Below are 15,789 nucleotides of genomic sequence, written 5' to 3' on the forward strand. Positions count from 1 at the left end.
CATCCAAGTGAGAGCTACCAGAAGGGCTAAGCAAGCTTGCCTTTCCATGCAGGTAGGACGCTGGCTCAGCTAACCATGTGATGATCAGACGAACCTTCAGGCACTCAGTTACTGCTTTCCCCTGGCAGTATAGCAGTCACAGCTCTACCTTTGGGGCACCTACTGAGCCACATACAGACAAAGGAGTGCTGCCACACCACCACAGTGGTGCTCTGGCCTGGACTTCCATCTTGGAGCAATTCCTCGTATCCCACAAACTCCAGGACTGTGGGTTTAAACAGGCAGAGAAACCTTCCTAGGGGTCTGCTTTTGATTTAAGCTGGCTCCTTAATTGGGTGATTATAGCTAAATGAAACCGAAAAAGACTTTGTTTTAAAAACACAAGGATGTGATTTAATCTCTTGACATCCATACTGCATACACAAACCATGTACAGCTTCTTGTACATAACCCCAGAAGACAGCCAAGCCCTTTACAACAAGCCTGCCATACTTGAAGCAGTTTGGTGACATATGCCTGTGCTTTCAAAAATTTCATTCTATCTAACTTAAAAAGCGATGTTCATTTCCCAGGTGCATAGCAGCTAAGGGACTGAGGACAAAGATACCTGGGATCTTAAGGTATGAGGCTCCTAGTATACGACATATGGAACACTGAGTGTGGGTAAAGCTAAGATTGGATAAGACTTTATTCACAGTAATTACAACTTTTACTCTATATATCATACATTCATGGGACTTCCATGGATGAACATTTTGATGAATCATGAAATATTACTTTAGATTTAAGTTGCATTGAAATCCAGAAACATTAAATACTATGGTTATCTGTGGAATTAGGTTATTACAGATTTGTTACTCCTATTATAGCATGCACTTGATCTTTAAGCTCATACATTGTTACCAAGAGTAGTTCAGAATACGCATTGGTGTCATTCTCAAAACGTTAAAAGGGCCAAGCCACAGCAGCCTCACACACACACAGCACAGGCCACAGCAGCCTCTCACACACACAGCACAGGCCACAGCAGTCTCATGCACACAGCACAGGCCACAGCAGCCTCACACACACACAGCACAGGCCACAGCAGCCTCTCACACACACAGCACAGGCCACAGCAGCCTCTCACACACACAGCACAGGCCACAGCAGCCTCTCACACACACAGCACAGGCCACAGCAGCCTCTCACACACACAGCACAGGCCACAGCAGCCTCACAGACCCAGCAGCCTCACAGACCCAGCAGCCTCACAGACCCAGCACGGGCAGGAGCAACTTCTTACTGGGCTCAGTGAACTAACTGAGCTGGGAAAGGAAAGATGAACTACCTCCTGCTTCTCTCCCTGCCAGTTGTCTTTCTTTTGTCCCTGGCGCTGCAGGAAATCTCCTCCCCAGATGTACAGTAAGACAGACAAAGTATGTTCTATTATGAGGACGGGAAGACAGGCTCTTATTCCCGTCCTATAAATAGCTATGCCAAATCACAAATTATCTCTAATTACAGGGGATAGCTGTGGCATCTTTCTTTTCATAATCTAGTCATTTATACACTTTGATTTTTTTTTTTTTACTTCCATTTGGGTTTATTAACATCAAAGTTGGTCAGCATTTATCTGTTGTCAGGCATTTTTATCTGAGGCAGTAAGATTAAAAATGAAAAAAGAAAAAATGCCCAACCTTCTTGGCATTCTAGTGAGACAGTTTACGTAAGCGTTGGTCTTACAGAGTCTCATGGTCATCACACTTCTCCATTTTGCTGTAAAGTTCATCACCTGGGGCACATCAATTCAAATGAACACACACACACTCAGTCCAGGCCAGGAAGTCTGTTTTACCCACTGGTAACATCTCACCATCTTTTTACTCCTTTGCCCCCATACACACCACACATACAAAAGCACTCGTTTACTCCTAACGCCGTCCCGTGACTCTACTGGTGTGCACACGTCTGCTGCTCCTTACCCAACACTTTTTCGTTAGACAAGCATTCCGCTTTAGAGGACAGGAAATGGCCACACAGAGGACTCTGCTATATTTACTACAGGAACCTGACAGGAAACTCCAGGAAACAGGAGGAAATACTTTTACATCACAGGATCAATTATGCTTCTGCAGGAAGCATGTAACGGGCCTGTTCCTCTCCAGTGACTCACTTGATGCGCAATGCAGATCTCACAGCATTTTCACTGCCATGGCCTGTATGACTCCTGTTACCCTTCCCTCTACCAGAAGCCTGTACCCAGCAACAACACTTTTTCTAAGGCACCACAGATCTCTCCAGTATCTAATCAGCATAAACAAACATCTGAACTCATAGAAGGGCAGCAGCAGCACCAGCGGTGAGGCTTACTTTTATCTTCCTAGATATCCTGGACTATTTTATTTATGACAGACAAAAATTGAACTTTCTTTTATTTTAATGCCCAATGAAGCCTTGAGGTAGCTCCCCAGAGAACTTTCATTATCCAGTGACTACATAGTACGTTTTAAGTCTACAGTGAAGAACCCTGACAAATACTCACCATATGATAACTATTAGGAGAAAACTATGTCTCTACCTCACCTTCTGATCTAATGCACTGTAAGGACACAGTATGGCTAGTAGTATTCTTAACAAAAGTACACAAACCACAAGGAAAAAGCAATCAACTCTTTTAAGGGACAATCTACAAAGCAACTGGCCACTTAAGATATAAGAACTAGACAGCAAGAAGCCTGCCACAGCCAGTTTGTAAGTAATATAAGTTTCTATGTGTTTACTTGGGTCTGAGTAGCTGCAGGCTCAGGCGGGACTGGAGAAATCTCCAGCTACAAATGGTGCCCAATGGCTTGAGTTTCTACCTAAAACCTGACTTAATAAACAATTCTAAATGGAACCAAAAACATGTCTCATGTGGGCGGTGAGATACTGCAACATGTGGGCTTGAGCTACTACTCTATGGCGGGTTCATGGCATGTGGGCTTGACCTATTCCTGTTGAGTTACACAGAGGTTTGTGTAAGTGCGCAACATGGTGTGTGGTGGATTTAGCCTTTGCTAATTAAAAAAAAAGGTTTCTGGGCTACAAGCTGCTTTGATAGAAGCATAGACCCACTGCTTCTGAGAGTTGATGGTATACATGGCTTCCAGACCCAGAGCTGGTGGTAAATGTACTACCGCCATGTTGGGAAGCTGAGGTGGGTGGAAATGCTGCAGTTTAAAACAATAGATTCACAATAAGATAGATTCAGATGGACTATTTACAATGTATGTAAAAATGTACATAGGCTTGAAAGAGAGAGAAAAAGTAATATATCCAGTTATATAAAGAAATAGTTTAAAAAATTAAAACCTTTAAGGAGAAAGTAAAAGTAATATAAAAAAAATAAGCCACACGTAAAGATGGCCATCACACAGAGAATCTGGATTGTGTTGCCTTTGGGATTTTTAACTATAGAAAGACATAGATTGTAAAGGCTGCTAAATTAAGCCAATATATATATATTAAAGGTATCTTGACTTCAAAATTTGGATCTAAGAATATGTTGCTTTGGAAATGTGGCTCTGCTTTTATTTCTCCAGAAAGCAAGAGGCTATGGATTTGTTGCAGATTAAGATACATCAGGTTAGACCAGCCAAGACCCCCTGAAAGGTCTCCGATGACACCATGGCCCAGATGATCTACCATCTAGAATGGTTTCAAGGCAACTGGCTCAGACAATAAAGCCTCACAGACTACTCCATAATCCTAAAATTTTCTTTGTGTCCCCATAAGAATACAGTGCCCTCATCCAGCAGGAAATAGTATATGAAGCTATGCCCAAATTACCAAAATATTGTTTATGAATGTCTATTTTTATTTAAAGCAGATTGATTATAAATGTAATCTCTTTCTAAAGAAGAAAAGAGGATATTATAGATATAATAGGATGAAAGGGTAGATTAATGAACCTACTTTTAAAGAGCAACAACTTGTTTGGAAATGTTTTACATTGGTATGGATTTTAATTTATTGATACAAGTTTAAACTTAATTTTGTTATACTATATATATTTATACTCTTGTTTGAGGTATTATGTTTATGTAATTCATTTAGATTGTAATGGATAATTTAAAAATACAGATTAATAATTAGTCTTCTATGAGAGTCAAACTTATAGTCATGTTAAGTTTTCTAGGTATACATAGATATAATTCAATTACGTAAGTAATCTTCAAACACTTCAAAAACATACAGAATATGGCATTTAAAATGTTTTAAAATTTTTGACTTTCTGGACAGTGAGACATGTCTGTTTCTGACAACACAGATTTACCTCAGAGAGGAGGATGGGTATCAAAGACACTCTATATGGAGTTTATCTTCTTGGCAAAAATAGCCATTTGGACAAGAAACTGTTCTTGTCTGGACTGCTTGATCAACTGGACATGCAGGACCCATAGGAAGGAGACCACTGAACTTTGCTTGGAAAAATGGTCCTTTAGGTTCCTGCTTCACAAAAGAAACTACCAGACATTCTACAGGACACAGAGAGAAGTGACTGAGAGACTCTAGATCTGTGGGCTGAAGACAGATGCCCCAAGTTTACAGAGGAACATTAGGTGACTGTCAAGGCTGCCAGCTGTTTCTGTCTACTCTTGCAAGACTCCCAAAAGTTGCTTGCATCCTTTTCCCGTTTCTCAGGTAATTATTATATCTTCTGAGGTCTTTGATGTAGTTGAAGACGAGATAGTTATAATTTCCTTAGTTATGATAAAAGATAAGTTAGATATGAAACCTTAGACTCACAAATATAGGATAGATAGGATATCTTCTTTAATTTTGCCAAATACAAATAGACTAGATATTGTAACTGTAATTCCTGCTTGATAATTGTTTTGTTATATGTAATTTACTATGTTAAAGTTAAAACCTTCCTTTTTGAAAAAAAAAAGAAAAGGGGAAGTGCTGGGGATTTCTTTCTGTATGCTGTGAATGTGTTGCTCTGATTGATTGATAAATAAAACATTGATTGGCCAGTAGCCAGGCAGGAAGTATAGTATAGGCACATAGAGGAGAATTCTGGGAAGTGGAAGGCTGAGTCAGGAGACACTGTCAGCTGCTGCCATGAGAAGTAAGATATAAAGTACCGGTAAGCCATATGCCACGTGGCAACTTACAGATGAACAGAAATGGGTTAATTTAAGATATAAGAACTAGATAGCAAGAAGCCTGCCACAGCCATACAGTTTATAAGTAATATAAGTTTCTATGTGTTTACTTGGGTCTGAGTGGCTGTGGGCCCTGGCAGGACTGGAGAAATCTCCAGCGACAAGCCACCACTCAGTGACAGGAGAAATGCTTGGAGAATGGAGATGGACTACAGCTAGGAGGAAAGGCCTACAGAGTTTGAACTAAGTGTAGCCTTTTTGTTCTTTTTCTTTCTTTCTCCCTTCCCCCTCCCCTCCACCCCTTTGGTTTTTTGAGACAGGGTTTCTCTGTATAGCCCTGGCTATCCTGGAACTCACTTTGTAGACCAGGATGGCCTTGAACTCACAGAGATCCAATTCTCCAATTCCCCAGTGCTGGAATTAAAGGTATGTACCACAAACACATTTTTTGTTTTTGTTTTTTGAAACAGGGCTTCTCTGTGTAGCCTTGGCTATCACGGAACTCATCCTGTAGACTAGGCTGGCCTCAAATTTAGAGATCTGCCTCCTTCTACCTCTCAAGTGCTGGGCTTAAAGGCATGCACATTAAAAAAAAGATTTATTTATTGATTATGCACAGTGTTCTGTACTGCATTTATCCCTGCAGGCCAGAAGAGGGCGCCAGATCTCATTACAGATGGTTGTGAGCCACCATGTGGGTGCTGGGAATTGAACTCAGGACCTCTGGAAGAGCAGTCAGTGCTCTTAACTGCGCTCTTAACTGCTAAGCCATCTCTCCAACCCTGGCACACACATTTTTGAGATGAAGTCTCACTGTGTGGTGCAGGTTGGCCTCCTTGAACTCAGAGATGCACTTACTTCTGCCTCCCAATAACATGTTTTTGTTTTAAGAGTCTTTTCTATACTCAAGATTTCCCTTTCCTAAGGATGAAAATTCTGTTAAACAATGAGCATACCTTAACTGAAGTGAAGAAGTCATGTCTGAGTTCTCAACTCTCATGCAATGATAGGCCATGTCTGCCACCAGGCCAAAACAAAGGTTTTATAAAGCACCATGGGTTTATTCTATGATATATATATATATATATGTATGTTTCAGACATGTTAAAATGTGTGTTGGGAGGTGTTCTTGAATAGGTTAAAATATAAGTATAGAGGTGCTAGGATACTCAAATCTATTAAAGTGATTTTTTAAAAGTTACTTGGTATTCTGACAAGTTAATATTTAAACAGTGAGCTAGACCACACTATAAAAACAGTCTGAGCTGAGCTTCACAACTAATAATAGAGACGTTAGATTCTTATAAGAAAATGCAAATGCTAACTAACAGCATGGATAGCATCTTTGTGGATAGAATCAGGATGAGCAGGAGATAGACAGTGAGAATAACTGATACCAACAGAAACTAAATGTCACTGTGGATGTCAACATTTTAAAATTGAAGAGTAATCCTAGCGCCCTAATACTTCTGCAGTCTGTCATGATGTCCCTGAAGTGCTCAATCATAGTGAAAGAATGAGGTAACATTGAAAGGCAAAATACATGTCTAAAGATCTGGATCATGGAGGTGATTATAGGGGACATAGATGTAAAAATCATACTAATGCATTATTTCTAAGGTATGTTGACATTTATTAATAATTTTATTATGCCAACCAAATATTTATAAAGCTCTACCTTAAAAGCATTTGTTGCAGGACCTAAGAGGGCAAGTGTACATATGAACTTACAGCAATTGCTACCATGTGCACAAGAGCCGTGCAAGCTCAAGTTAGAAGAAATCCCAGCATGGAGGGAAAGAGGCATGGAGGGAGCTGCCGGCATCTGACTGCTGCTGGAAGAGGGGGAGTCAGTTTTCTTTTCTTTTTTTCTTCTTCTCTCTTTCTCTCTTCTCTTCTCTTCTCTTCTCTTCTCTTCTCTTCTCTTCTCTCTCTCTCTCTCTCTCTCTCTCTCTCTCTCTCTCTCTGTTTTTGAGGCAGTATTTCTACAGAACCTTGGCTATCCTGGAACTTACTATGTATACCATCTTGTCCCAGAACTCACAGAGATCCACCTGCCTCTGCCTCCTGAGTGCTAGGATTAAAGGTGTGTACCACCATTCCTGGAAACAGTCAGTTTTCTTTAATGGTGTGTGTGGTAATCTGAACGCAATTGGCTCCCATAAGCTCACAGGTAGTGGCACTGTTAGAGGTATGGCTTTGTTGGAGGAAGGGTCACTGTGGGGGAGGGCTTTGAGGTCTCCTATGCTCAAATACTGCCCAGTGTCTCTGTTCACTTCCTGTTGTCTATGCAAGATGTAGAACTCTCAGCTCCTTCTCCAGCACTGCACCTGCCTGCAAGCTGCCATGTTCTACCATGATGATAATGGACCGAATCTCTGAACTGTAAGCCACCCAATTAAATGTTTTCCTTTATAAGAGTTGCCATGGTCATGGTGTCTCTTCACAGCAACAGAAATCCTAAGACAGCATGGTACCTGGTCTATCAACTACACTTCCAGTACAGGCCCCACAGTTCAGCCACTGCCATCTTAAGCATAGCAGCTGGGACGACCTGCCAGAGGCCCTCATAAGATTGGGTCTGTTGAGTTCCCTCACAGGAAAGGAAGACTACCAGACCCTCCCCTAAGACTTCAGCCACTTCCTCCTACCTAAGCCCCATACTCTCAGCTATGTGTGATTCGTCCCTGCTGTGGCCTTGGAAGATGCTCGAGTATATGTAGGAGGCAGGAAGCTAATGAAGTGGGAGACTCCATCTATGCAGTTTTGGGGAGGTTGACACCCATGCAAGGGTAGGGCATTCCAGTGATATAGCTGTTTTGTCATCACGCATGCTCCGGAAACTAAGTTCAAACTTACTAGTTCACTGTGACAAAGGACTGATGAACTCTTCCTTGGCCCATCAGTGCTCTATCTAGGGTGGCTAGGTACTTACTCACATTTCTTCAAAGCTCACATATCAAATCCTTGCTATCACTAGTCAACTAAGAGTTTCCTTGTCCCCTGAAACCTGGTGGAACTGTTTTCACTCTATACCAGTGTACTGTTAACTCCTCAGCCACCGTTCTCAGGTCTGATCTATGACACTGGAGCTGGAATTTGTTAATTCTTCTCCTTTGCCAGCTGGAACAACTTTAGCCTACAACAGAGGACAGTGGATATTGCAAGACACCAAAAATAGAAAGGCATTTGTTCCTATGTCCCAGTCTGTTTTATTTATTCAGAGATGGAGCTCAAAGGCCCACATCAAAAGTTAAGGCCACTTCCAACTGGTAGGTACAATGACTTTGGCTGCACCTTCAGGAAAAGATCCTTCACACCATGGCAATTCCAGAGGGGTCTTGAGTCTCACACAGTTCAGCATGCACTGCTTAGGAAATGCTGTGGAGCTGAATGACTGTACAGGACCAGATTCAGCCCATTCACCCTTGCCAACAATGGCAGACTCCTGTTGGCAGGTTTCTGCACCAGCAGAAGGCTTTATATTGCTGTGGTATCTATCCACGCCAGCTTCAAAGGGCCAACATTCAGCTTTATATGTCCCAACACCTTACTTCCTTCACTGTCCATTCTTCCTTGCCTATGGGTAGGTAGCTATTTTTGGCCCTGCTACTTATCTGGATTTCTTTCTCCTAAGAAGTTTTGAGGGCATTGCAAAGATGCAGACATTATTCTATAACCTTCAGTTGAGGTGAGGAGTATTACACAAATGCATGCATATAATAAAAAAAATTAAAACAACATTTATTTGCTGATTCATGCTGTATGCATACACACGCACATTTTTGTGGAGGTCAGAGAGGAACTTTCAGGAATTAGTTCTCCCCTTTACCATGTAGGTCTAGGGACAACTCAGGTTGTCAGGTTTGGCAAATGCTCCTTTACTCACAGACCCATCTTGCCAATCCCCAGCATCTAACCATCCTATAACACCCAAATATACTATTCAGTTGGCTTTTGCCATATGCCAGGACTATTAAATTAAAAATAATCTAATTAGTTTGAGGTTAATTAGTGGAAGCCTCTCAGTTTAGTTGGAGTAAAGTCATTGATTTTACATAAACTCTAAAATTGACATTTGCTCTATTAAATGTGATAGCAAAAGACAAAATCTTGTTGTATAGAGACACATAAATGCTAGTAATATTAAAAATCTCAATTTCATATGGATAGGTAAAAGAGATGAAGTTTTACACTTTTGAGAAAATAACATAATTATTATTAGAATTAAGGCTATATCAATTTACTCATTCAGTTAATATTTATTGCATCTATATGCCAGTCATAACACTTGTGGAACACAGAAGAAGAGTACAGCCTCATCTTCACTTTCTTGTACTAGAAACAAGGCATGACATGTCTCTAGGGTTCCAGGAGTATCACGGAGTTGATCTGGGACAATGGGGAATTGCTCTATGCTTCTGTCTAACCTTTCTATAGATGCCAGCTAAACCAAAACCACTTTATTAAGCAATGCAGTTCAGTTCATTCCATCACTGTTCTATGCACAAAATGCAGAGATAAAATGGACAGACACATGGCCTTTCCACCAGAAGTCAAAATAATAAAATAATTCCAAAAGCGAAGAAGAATCTGATTAGTGGAGCAGAAGTTTTTAAGAATTTATAAATACAAATGCAACTAAACCTACTAAGGGGAATAAAATATGAATGAGTTTATATAATAAAGAAGTGTGGACCAACTTGTACTTAGAATAGAGAAATGCAGTAATGTCTACTGTTAGGCCAAATAATTTTACTATTAGATAGTAGAAGACAAATCTGTCATTGAGAAGCAAAGAAAATAAATCTGAAATGAAGCCAGGGAAACTGCTAGTATCCAATATTCTGTATAACTTGACAAAATTTAGAAGCAATTCATTTACTAACGAACCCTAAAACAAGTTCTACTACAAACTTCTGGCAGGAGGCAGTATTGTGTTTACCCTGTTGTACTTATTATGTTCTGAAACAGTATAGTCACATTTACATAAGACATGTGCAATTCAGATCTGTACAGCTTATCTTGTAAACCAGTCCCCTGATAAGGCGCCACCATTTCCTGATTACTGGGACAACTCTGTAACTTGTTTATAATTCACTCATTTTTCTAAGGCCTTGACATTTTCCCACAGAGCAAAGCAAATATTATACAGCTTGATAAGATGTCAGGCTTCTCAGGGGTTGCAAAATGATACTGAGATGCTGTAATAATTATAATAGGAAAGTAACATTTCTATTCAAGACAGAGTTGGATGCTGTAAAACGCTAGTGCCCGGCTTCTTACATTTTCCCTCTTTTACTGAACTTTTTTGATAAGACCCTAGGGATAGAGATATGCAAAACAGGTATACAAACCATTTACTGACAGTAAACTATCAAGCTATCTTACAACCACTGCTTTTTATACATTCATTTTTACCATTTATTAAAGAGGAGAGCAAATCTGGGGGTAGGATGGAAAGATGGCTCAGCTGTTACAGCACTTGCAGTAACTTGGGACCACAGTTCAGATCCCAGAGCTCACGTGGATACCGTAAATGCCGGGTCAGCTGGGTGCGGTGCCCTGCCTGCAGTTCCAGTTAGGAAAGAGGGCAGACCCGGGTTTCTCAGAGCAATCTGACTAGCAAGACCGCCCAGAATCTGCAAGTTCTAGGAAGATTCCTGACATCACCTCAATACCTCCATTTTACACATAAGCACACACTCTACACACACACATACACACACACATACATACATACATACATACATACATACATACATACATACATACATATGAATAATAAAAAAACAACCACCCAAAAAACCAAAACTCGGGTCTGCCAGGTGGCTGGGTGGGTAGAGGAGCCTGCTGCTCAGACTGAAGCTGAGTGTGATCACTAAGATCCACAGGGTGAAGGAGAGAACAAGCTCCAACAGTTAAGTTGCCTCTGACCTCCACACGTGCAGAGCACTTGAGCCCACACATAAACACAAATACATTTAATAAAAATTTAAAAAGTACTTAATAAGACAGATGTGCTTCTTAAATCCTGGCTGGAGATCTGACACTGCAGGACGTGGAGCATTTTCAATGTTTTTGTTTGTTTGTTTGGGTTTTTTTTGGGACTTGACTGACACTCTGCTTTTCTAGTTATCAATGCAAACACACAATATGCATAAAGACACATGAACATTTAGGAGCACTTCAGAAATTGCTGGAAGTTATGTCTTAATCCCAAATCAAAATTCGTGTAATGACTTTTTAAAATCAGTAACCTAAATTTTTCCAAGCAAATATTTACACACAATACAAGTACAGATATAATAATTTGATACACACTGAGGAATGATGGTAGAAACATACCAAATGTTTCTTTTCTGTTATTAAATCACTATTTATCTGTAAGAGTAAAAACTGTACATATAGCAAAACAAAACAAAACAAAACAAAAAAAACCCCTGCAGTTCATAACACACAACAGTCTGGAATCTGAGCCAAAGTTGTGTGTTCAGAACAAGACTTTGGTGAAGTCACATGTTCTAACATTGGCAAGCACTGCTAGAAACACCTGAGATTCACTGTGTATTTTATGTTTGAATTTATTTATTTATTTTTTTTGGTCATGGGTGCTTAGAAACCTTCTATTCTTGGCAGTTCTTTTTTTTTTTTTTTTTTTTTTTTAAAAACAACCCCTCAGCCAGTTATGGCTCCATATGGAAGCCTGTATGAGGGTGTCACCCACAGTTAAGTAGTTGGTCCAGAGTGCCTTGTTTGCATTCCTAATTAGACAAGTTTAAATCACAGGCCACTGAAAACAAAGTAACCTCCTCACCTTAAGATGCTTTCTGTGGGAGTAGGAGCGTGCGTGTGCATGCGTGGGTGCCTGTCCATGAGACTTTAGAACTCCTGCAATAGCTTCCTACAGTCCTTAAGATAAAAAGTCCTGCCACATGGCTTGTGTGACTTAATGACGTTCCAGGCCACTGCACACACCCATCTCATAGCTCACTCTTGTTGAGTCTAACTTCCTTGTAGTTCCCTGAGCAGGTATTCCTCCCCACCCCTTTTTTTTTTGCCAAATGAATTCTCAAGCAGCCACAGGATGACCATTTATTTATCATCCCTTCAGGAAAGCAGGAGTGTGCTGGGTGCTCTTTTGGGACCCTCCAATGGGCAGCCAGCATTTACAACACTGCATTAAAATTGGCCCCTGCTGTCATACTAAGGACGTAAGCTGTCTTTCTAACCCGACTCCTTGCACATGTCCTCGGTACAAAGGATTTCAGTAGTTATGAGAGGAAAGAAAGAAGGGTTCCAAACTGTCTCTTGCTTCATGACCTGGACATCTACACTTATCCCTGTTGATCCCACACAAACCACAAGCTGTTGGTCACCATGGAAAACAAAAGAGTGGGATACCACTAACACGATCTCTCCATTTTTACTGGAAAAATCATTCAGTGTGATGAACGAGAATGAAGGCTATTTTTGATATTAATCCAGATCCACACGTGGTACTGAGTAAAAGAAACACAAAATAAAACTGTGTGCACACATGCACTCCAAATGGTGGAGGGGGATTAACAGGTCCCTTTACAGGAAAAGGCACGCAAATCCCTGCCTTAGGGGAGAGTTCTCAAGCCCCAGCTACACTGATCACACTAGTTTTCAGCCACTGTTGAGGAAGGAATGTCCACTGTGGGAGTAAAGGCACAAAAACTCATTTTCAGTTCGTCCAAAGAGCAGACCAAGCCAACTTGTGTCAACAGACCTCAGAAAGCCACTGATAAGATTCTGTGTTACTTTAGCTAGGCTGAAGGTTACAGAATGGCAGAGAATGAAGAGGATAAGAGTTGGAGAAGGAATCCAAAATCCTACACTGGTGTGAACTCTACGGTGAAGTTAGTAATTTAGAGTGGAAATAGAAAGGAGCCAGAAAACAAACAAAACCAGAAAAAAAAAACAAAAAACCTTAAAATTCAAAGGGGATTGAAGTGAAATCATCTTACAAATTGCTGAGGGCTCGTGGGTGGGAATTAAACTTGGTTCCTAGACAGTGAGTGAGTCACTGGCTGGAAGTGTTTTGAGTTAATAACAGGACAGGGAATGTGACTACAATGGCTGTGAATTACGAAGTTTTCAAGTGTAGAGGGCTGGGGATATAGTTCAGTAGTAGAGCACTTGCATAGTATATGGCAAACTCAGCAACAGGGAAAAAAAAGGTGAATTTATTATTCAAGGCACTAGTAGTTTCTAAGTTAAAATAATACCACGTGGGGAATTAACCTAAGGTTCTGAATAGGGTGGAATTGAATATGCAAGCAGAAAAACCAATAATGAAAAATAAATGTTTGACATAAGATTAACAAAAATGTCAGGGCTGGAGAGATGGCTCAGTGATTAAAAGCACTTGCTGCTCTTGCAAGGGGCCTGGGCTCAGTTCCCAGCACTCATGTGGTGGTTTACAACCTCCTGTAACTCCAGTTCCAGGGGCCCAATGCCCTCTTCCGGCAAATGGGCACCGTGCCTGTGTGCAGTGTATACACATACATGCAGGCAAAATAGTCATACACATAAAATAAAAATAAATCTTAGAAAAACTTAACAAAAAGGCTATATAGCATAAGAAGTTTTCTGCACCTCAAATCAGATGTGGTGCGAGGCTGGAGTGAATGCACGTATAAACTATATTTATTGTTTCTTCATACTAACAACATTTACCAACCTTTAATTTGTAAGGTTTGCTGTTCTTTTTGTTGTATTTTAATGTTTCTTGAGTTTTTCATTAGAACTAGATAATAGAAACCCTAACAAATAAAGAAAGAAAATAGTACCTTTAATTCTAAGACAATGAAAACAAACAAAACACTGAAATGTCTCTATCTTAGGTAGTACACTCAAGACTTCCCAATGTTTTTACACGGCGATACTTATCGGGAAGTAAGATAATTAACATTTGCACCCTAACAGCCCAGGCGTTAAGAAAAATTGTCTTGCTGAGTAGGCGGGTGACCTCTAAAACATTAAGGCTTATTAAGACTTAGTAATCATAGTAGTCATCAGAACATATAAAATTTATAACTACCAACTGTTCCAACTTTTACAGTTGATAGTTTCATGGCTGGAAAAAGTCACATAGTAGGACGACTCCACCGGTCCACACAATGAAGCGATCGGGGGAAACCTTTAGCCATTAAAGGTTAATGAGGGTCCCTTCTCCACCAGGTGGGCAGGGGCGTGGCGAGGCAACGCCCACCCCGAACCACGCCCACTCCTAGCCACGCCCACACGCTCTCCAGCGGTGGCGGCGGGGCTGGGGTGGGAGCTGCCACCCTCCTCCCAGGCCCTCCGGGCACGCGCAGCGCTCTGGGGTCTCCGGGGCCTCCCTCCCAGGGGCGTCAGAGGGCGGAGCTGTGCCGAGCCCGTCCCGTACCTGCGCCAGCACCTTAGGGCTGCCCTCGCGCGCGGCGGCTTGCACGCGGCCGTGATGCCACACCGCTCCTGCCCCTGCCAGGGCCACGCCGGCCACCGCCGCTGCCAGAGGGCCGGGACTCGGGACAGCTCGTCGGCCGGCCGCGAGCCCGCGCCGCAGCCTGCCGCCCCAAGCCGCCAGCCGAGCGCTTCTCCCCGCCGCCGCCGCCGCCATCTTTGCGGAAGCGCCTGCGCGCCGCGCCCCGCCCCCCACCTCCTGTGGCCTGGGAATTCACGAGGAGTGGCTTGGCTCTCGCGAGACCTCGGCGGCCTCCCACCCCGGCCCTTCCGCGTGTGAGCTAGGTGTGGCTGCCTCCTCGACGTTTGAGGGTGGTTGGAGGTGACCCTCCCGTAGGGGTGACAGGTTCCCAGCCATGAGTTAACTGGAAGGTTGTACAAACAAGGCGGGGGCACCATCCCAGTCCAAGACAAGGCTGGAGGGATGGGTCGGAGGTAAGAGGACTTGCTGCCCTTCCAGAGGACCAGAGTTCGATTCCCGAGACTTAAAGCCACATGTAACTCCAGCCCCAGGGGATCCAGCGCCCTCTTCTGGCCTCTTAACACCACCACCCCCATAAAAATAAAATAAAAAAAGAAGAAAGGGAAGTAGGTACTGGGTGGAAGGCTATGTATGACTATGTATATATCAGACAAGCTAGATTTTAAAAGGGAGGAAATAAAAGGGAATAAGTCGGAAGGGTGTTTGATGATAAATACGGAGCCAAATTCGTTTTAGCATGACTTTTCATTTGCCAGCCTTCTCTGGAAAGTGGATGTCAGCGTTAAGTGGGCACTTTTGGATCTGTAGAGGGAGACGCTTCTAATAATAAGCAGGAAAGAGTGTTAATAAGCATCACTGTAAGCATGATTGCGACAGTAGAATCCCATCCTCAAAGTGCCTGGGGTACGGGATGAAAAGTCCTGCATTTTCTACACTATATTTGCCCTAAATGGCACATGTCTGTTTATTTTAAGAGTATCTTGAGCCAGAAAGTTGGTTCAGTGGGTAAAGGCACATCATGCCAAGCCTGACTACCTGAGTTGGATCCTCAGGACACACATGGTGGAAGGAGACAGGAGACTCCTACAAGTTAGTTTCCTACCTTTCTGGTCTACGCACAGTTCCAGGCCACCCATGGCTACGTAGTGAGATCCTGTGTCAAAAGAAAATAAAGAATGTGTGTGCATGCTCACTCTTACA

At 42.1% G+C, this 15,789-nt stretch overlaps 1 protein-coding gene across 2 annotated transcripts in view; it reads right to left on the reverse strand.

The window, feature by feature from the left end:
• Micu2 (mitochondrial calcium uptake 2) overlaps positions 1 to 14,778 on the reverse strand; it is an 86,365-nt gene extending 71,587 nt beyond the window's left edge. For both annotated transcript variants that reach the window (XM_036199003.1, XM_036199004.1), the window contains exon 1: positions 14,551 to 14,778. In XM_036199003.1, coding sequence (XP_036054896.1) covers positions 14,551 to 14,763 — 213 coding nt within the window. In that variant the 5' untranslated portion in view covers positions 14,764 to 14,778. The remainder of the gene's footprint in view (positions 1 to 14,550) is intronic.
• Between the last annotated feature and the right edge of the window lie 1,011 nt (positions 14,779 to 15,789).

The sequence above is a fragment of the Onychomys torridus genome, chromosome 9 (genome assembly GCF_903995425.1).
Source record: "Onychomys torridus chromosome 9, mOncTor1.1, whole genome shotgun sequence".
In the NCBI taxonomy this organism is placed as follows: Eukaryota; Metazoa; Chordata; class Mammalia; order Rodentia; family Cricetidae; genus Onychomys; species Onychomys torridus.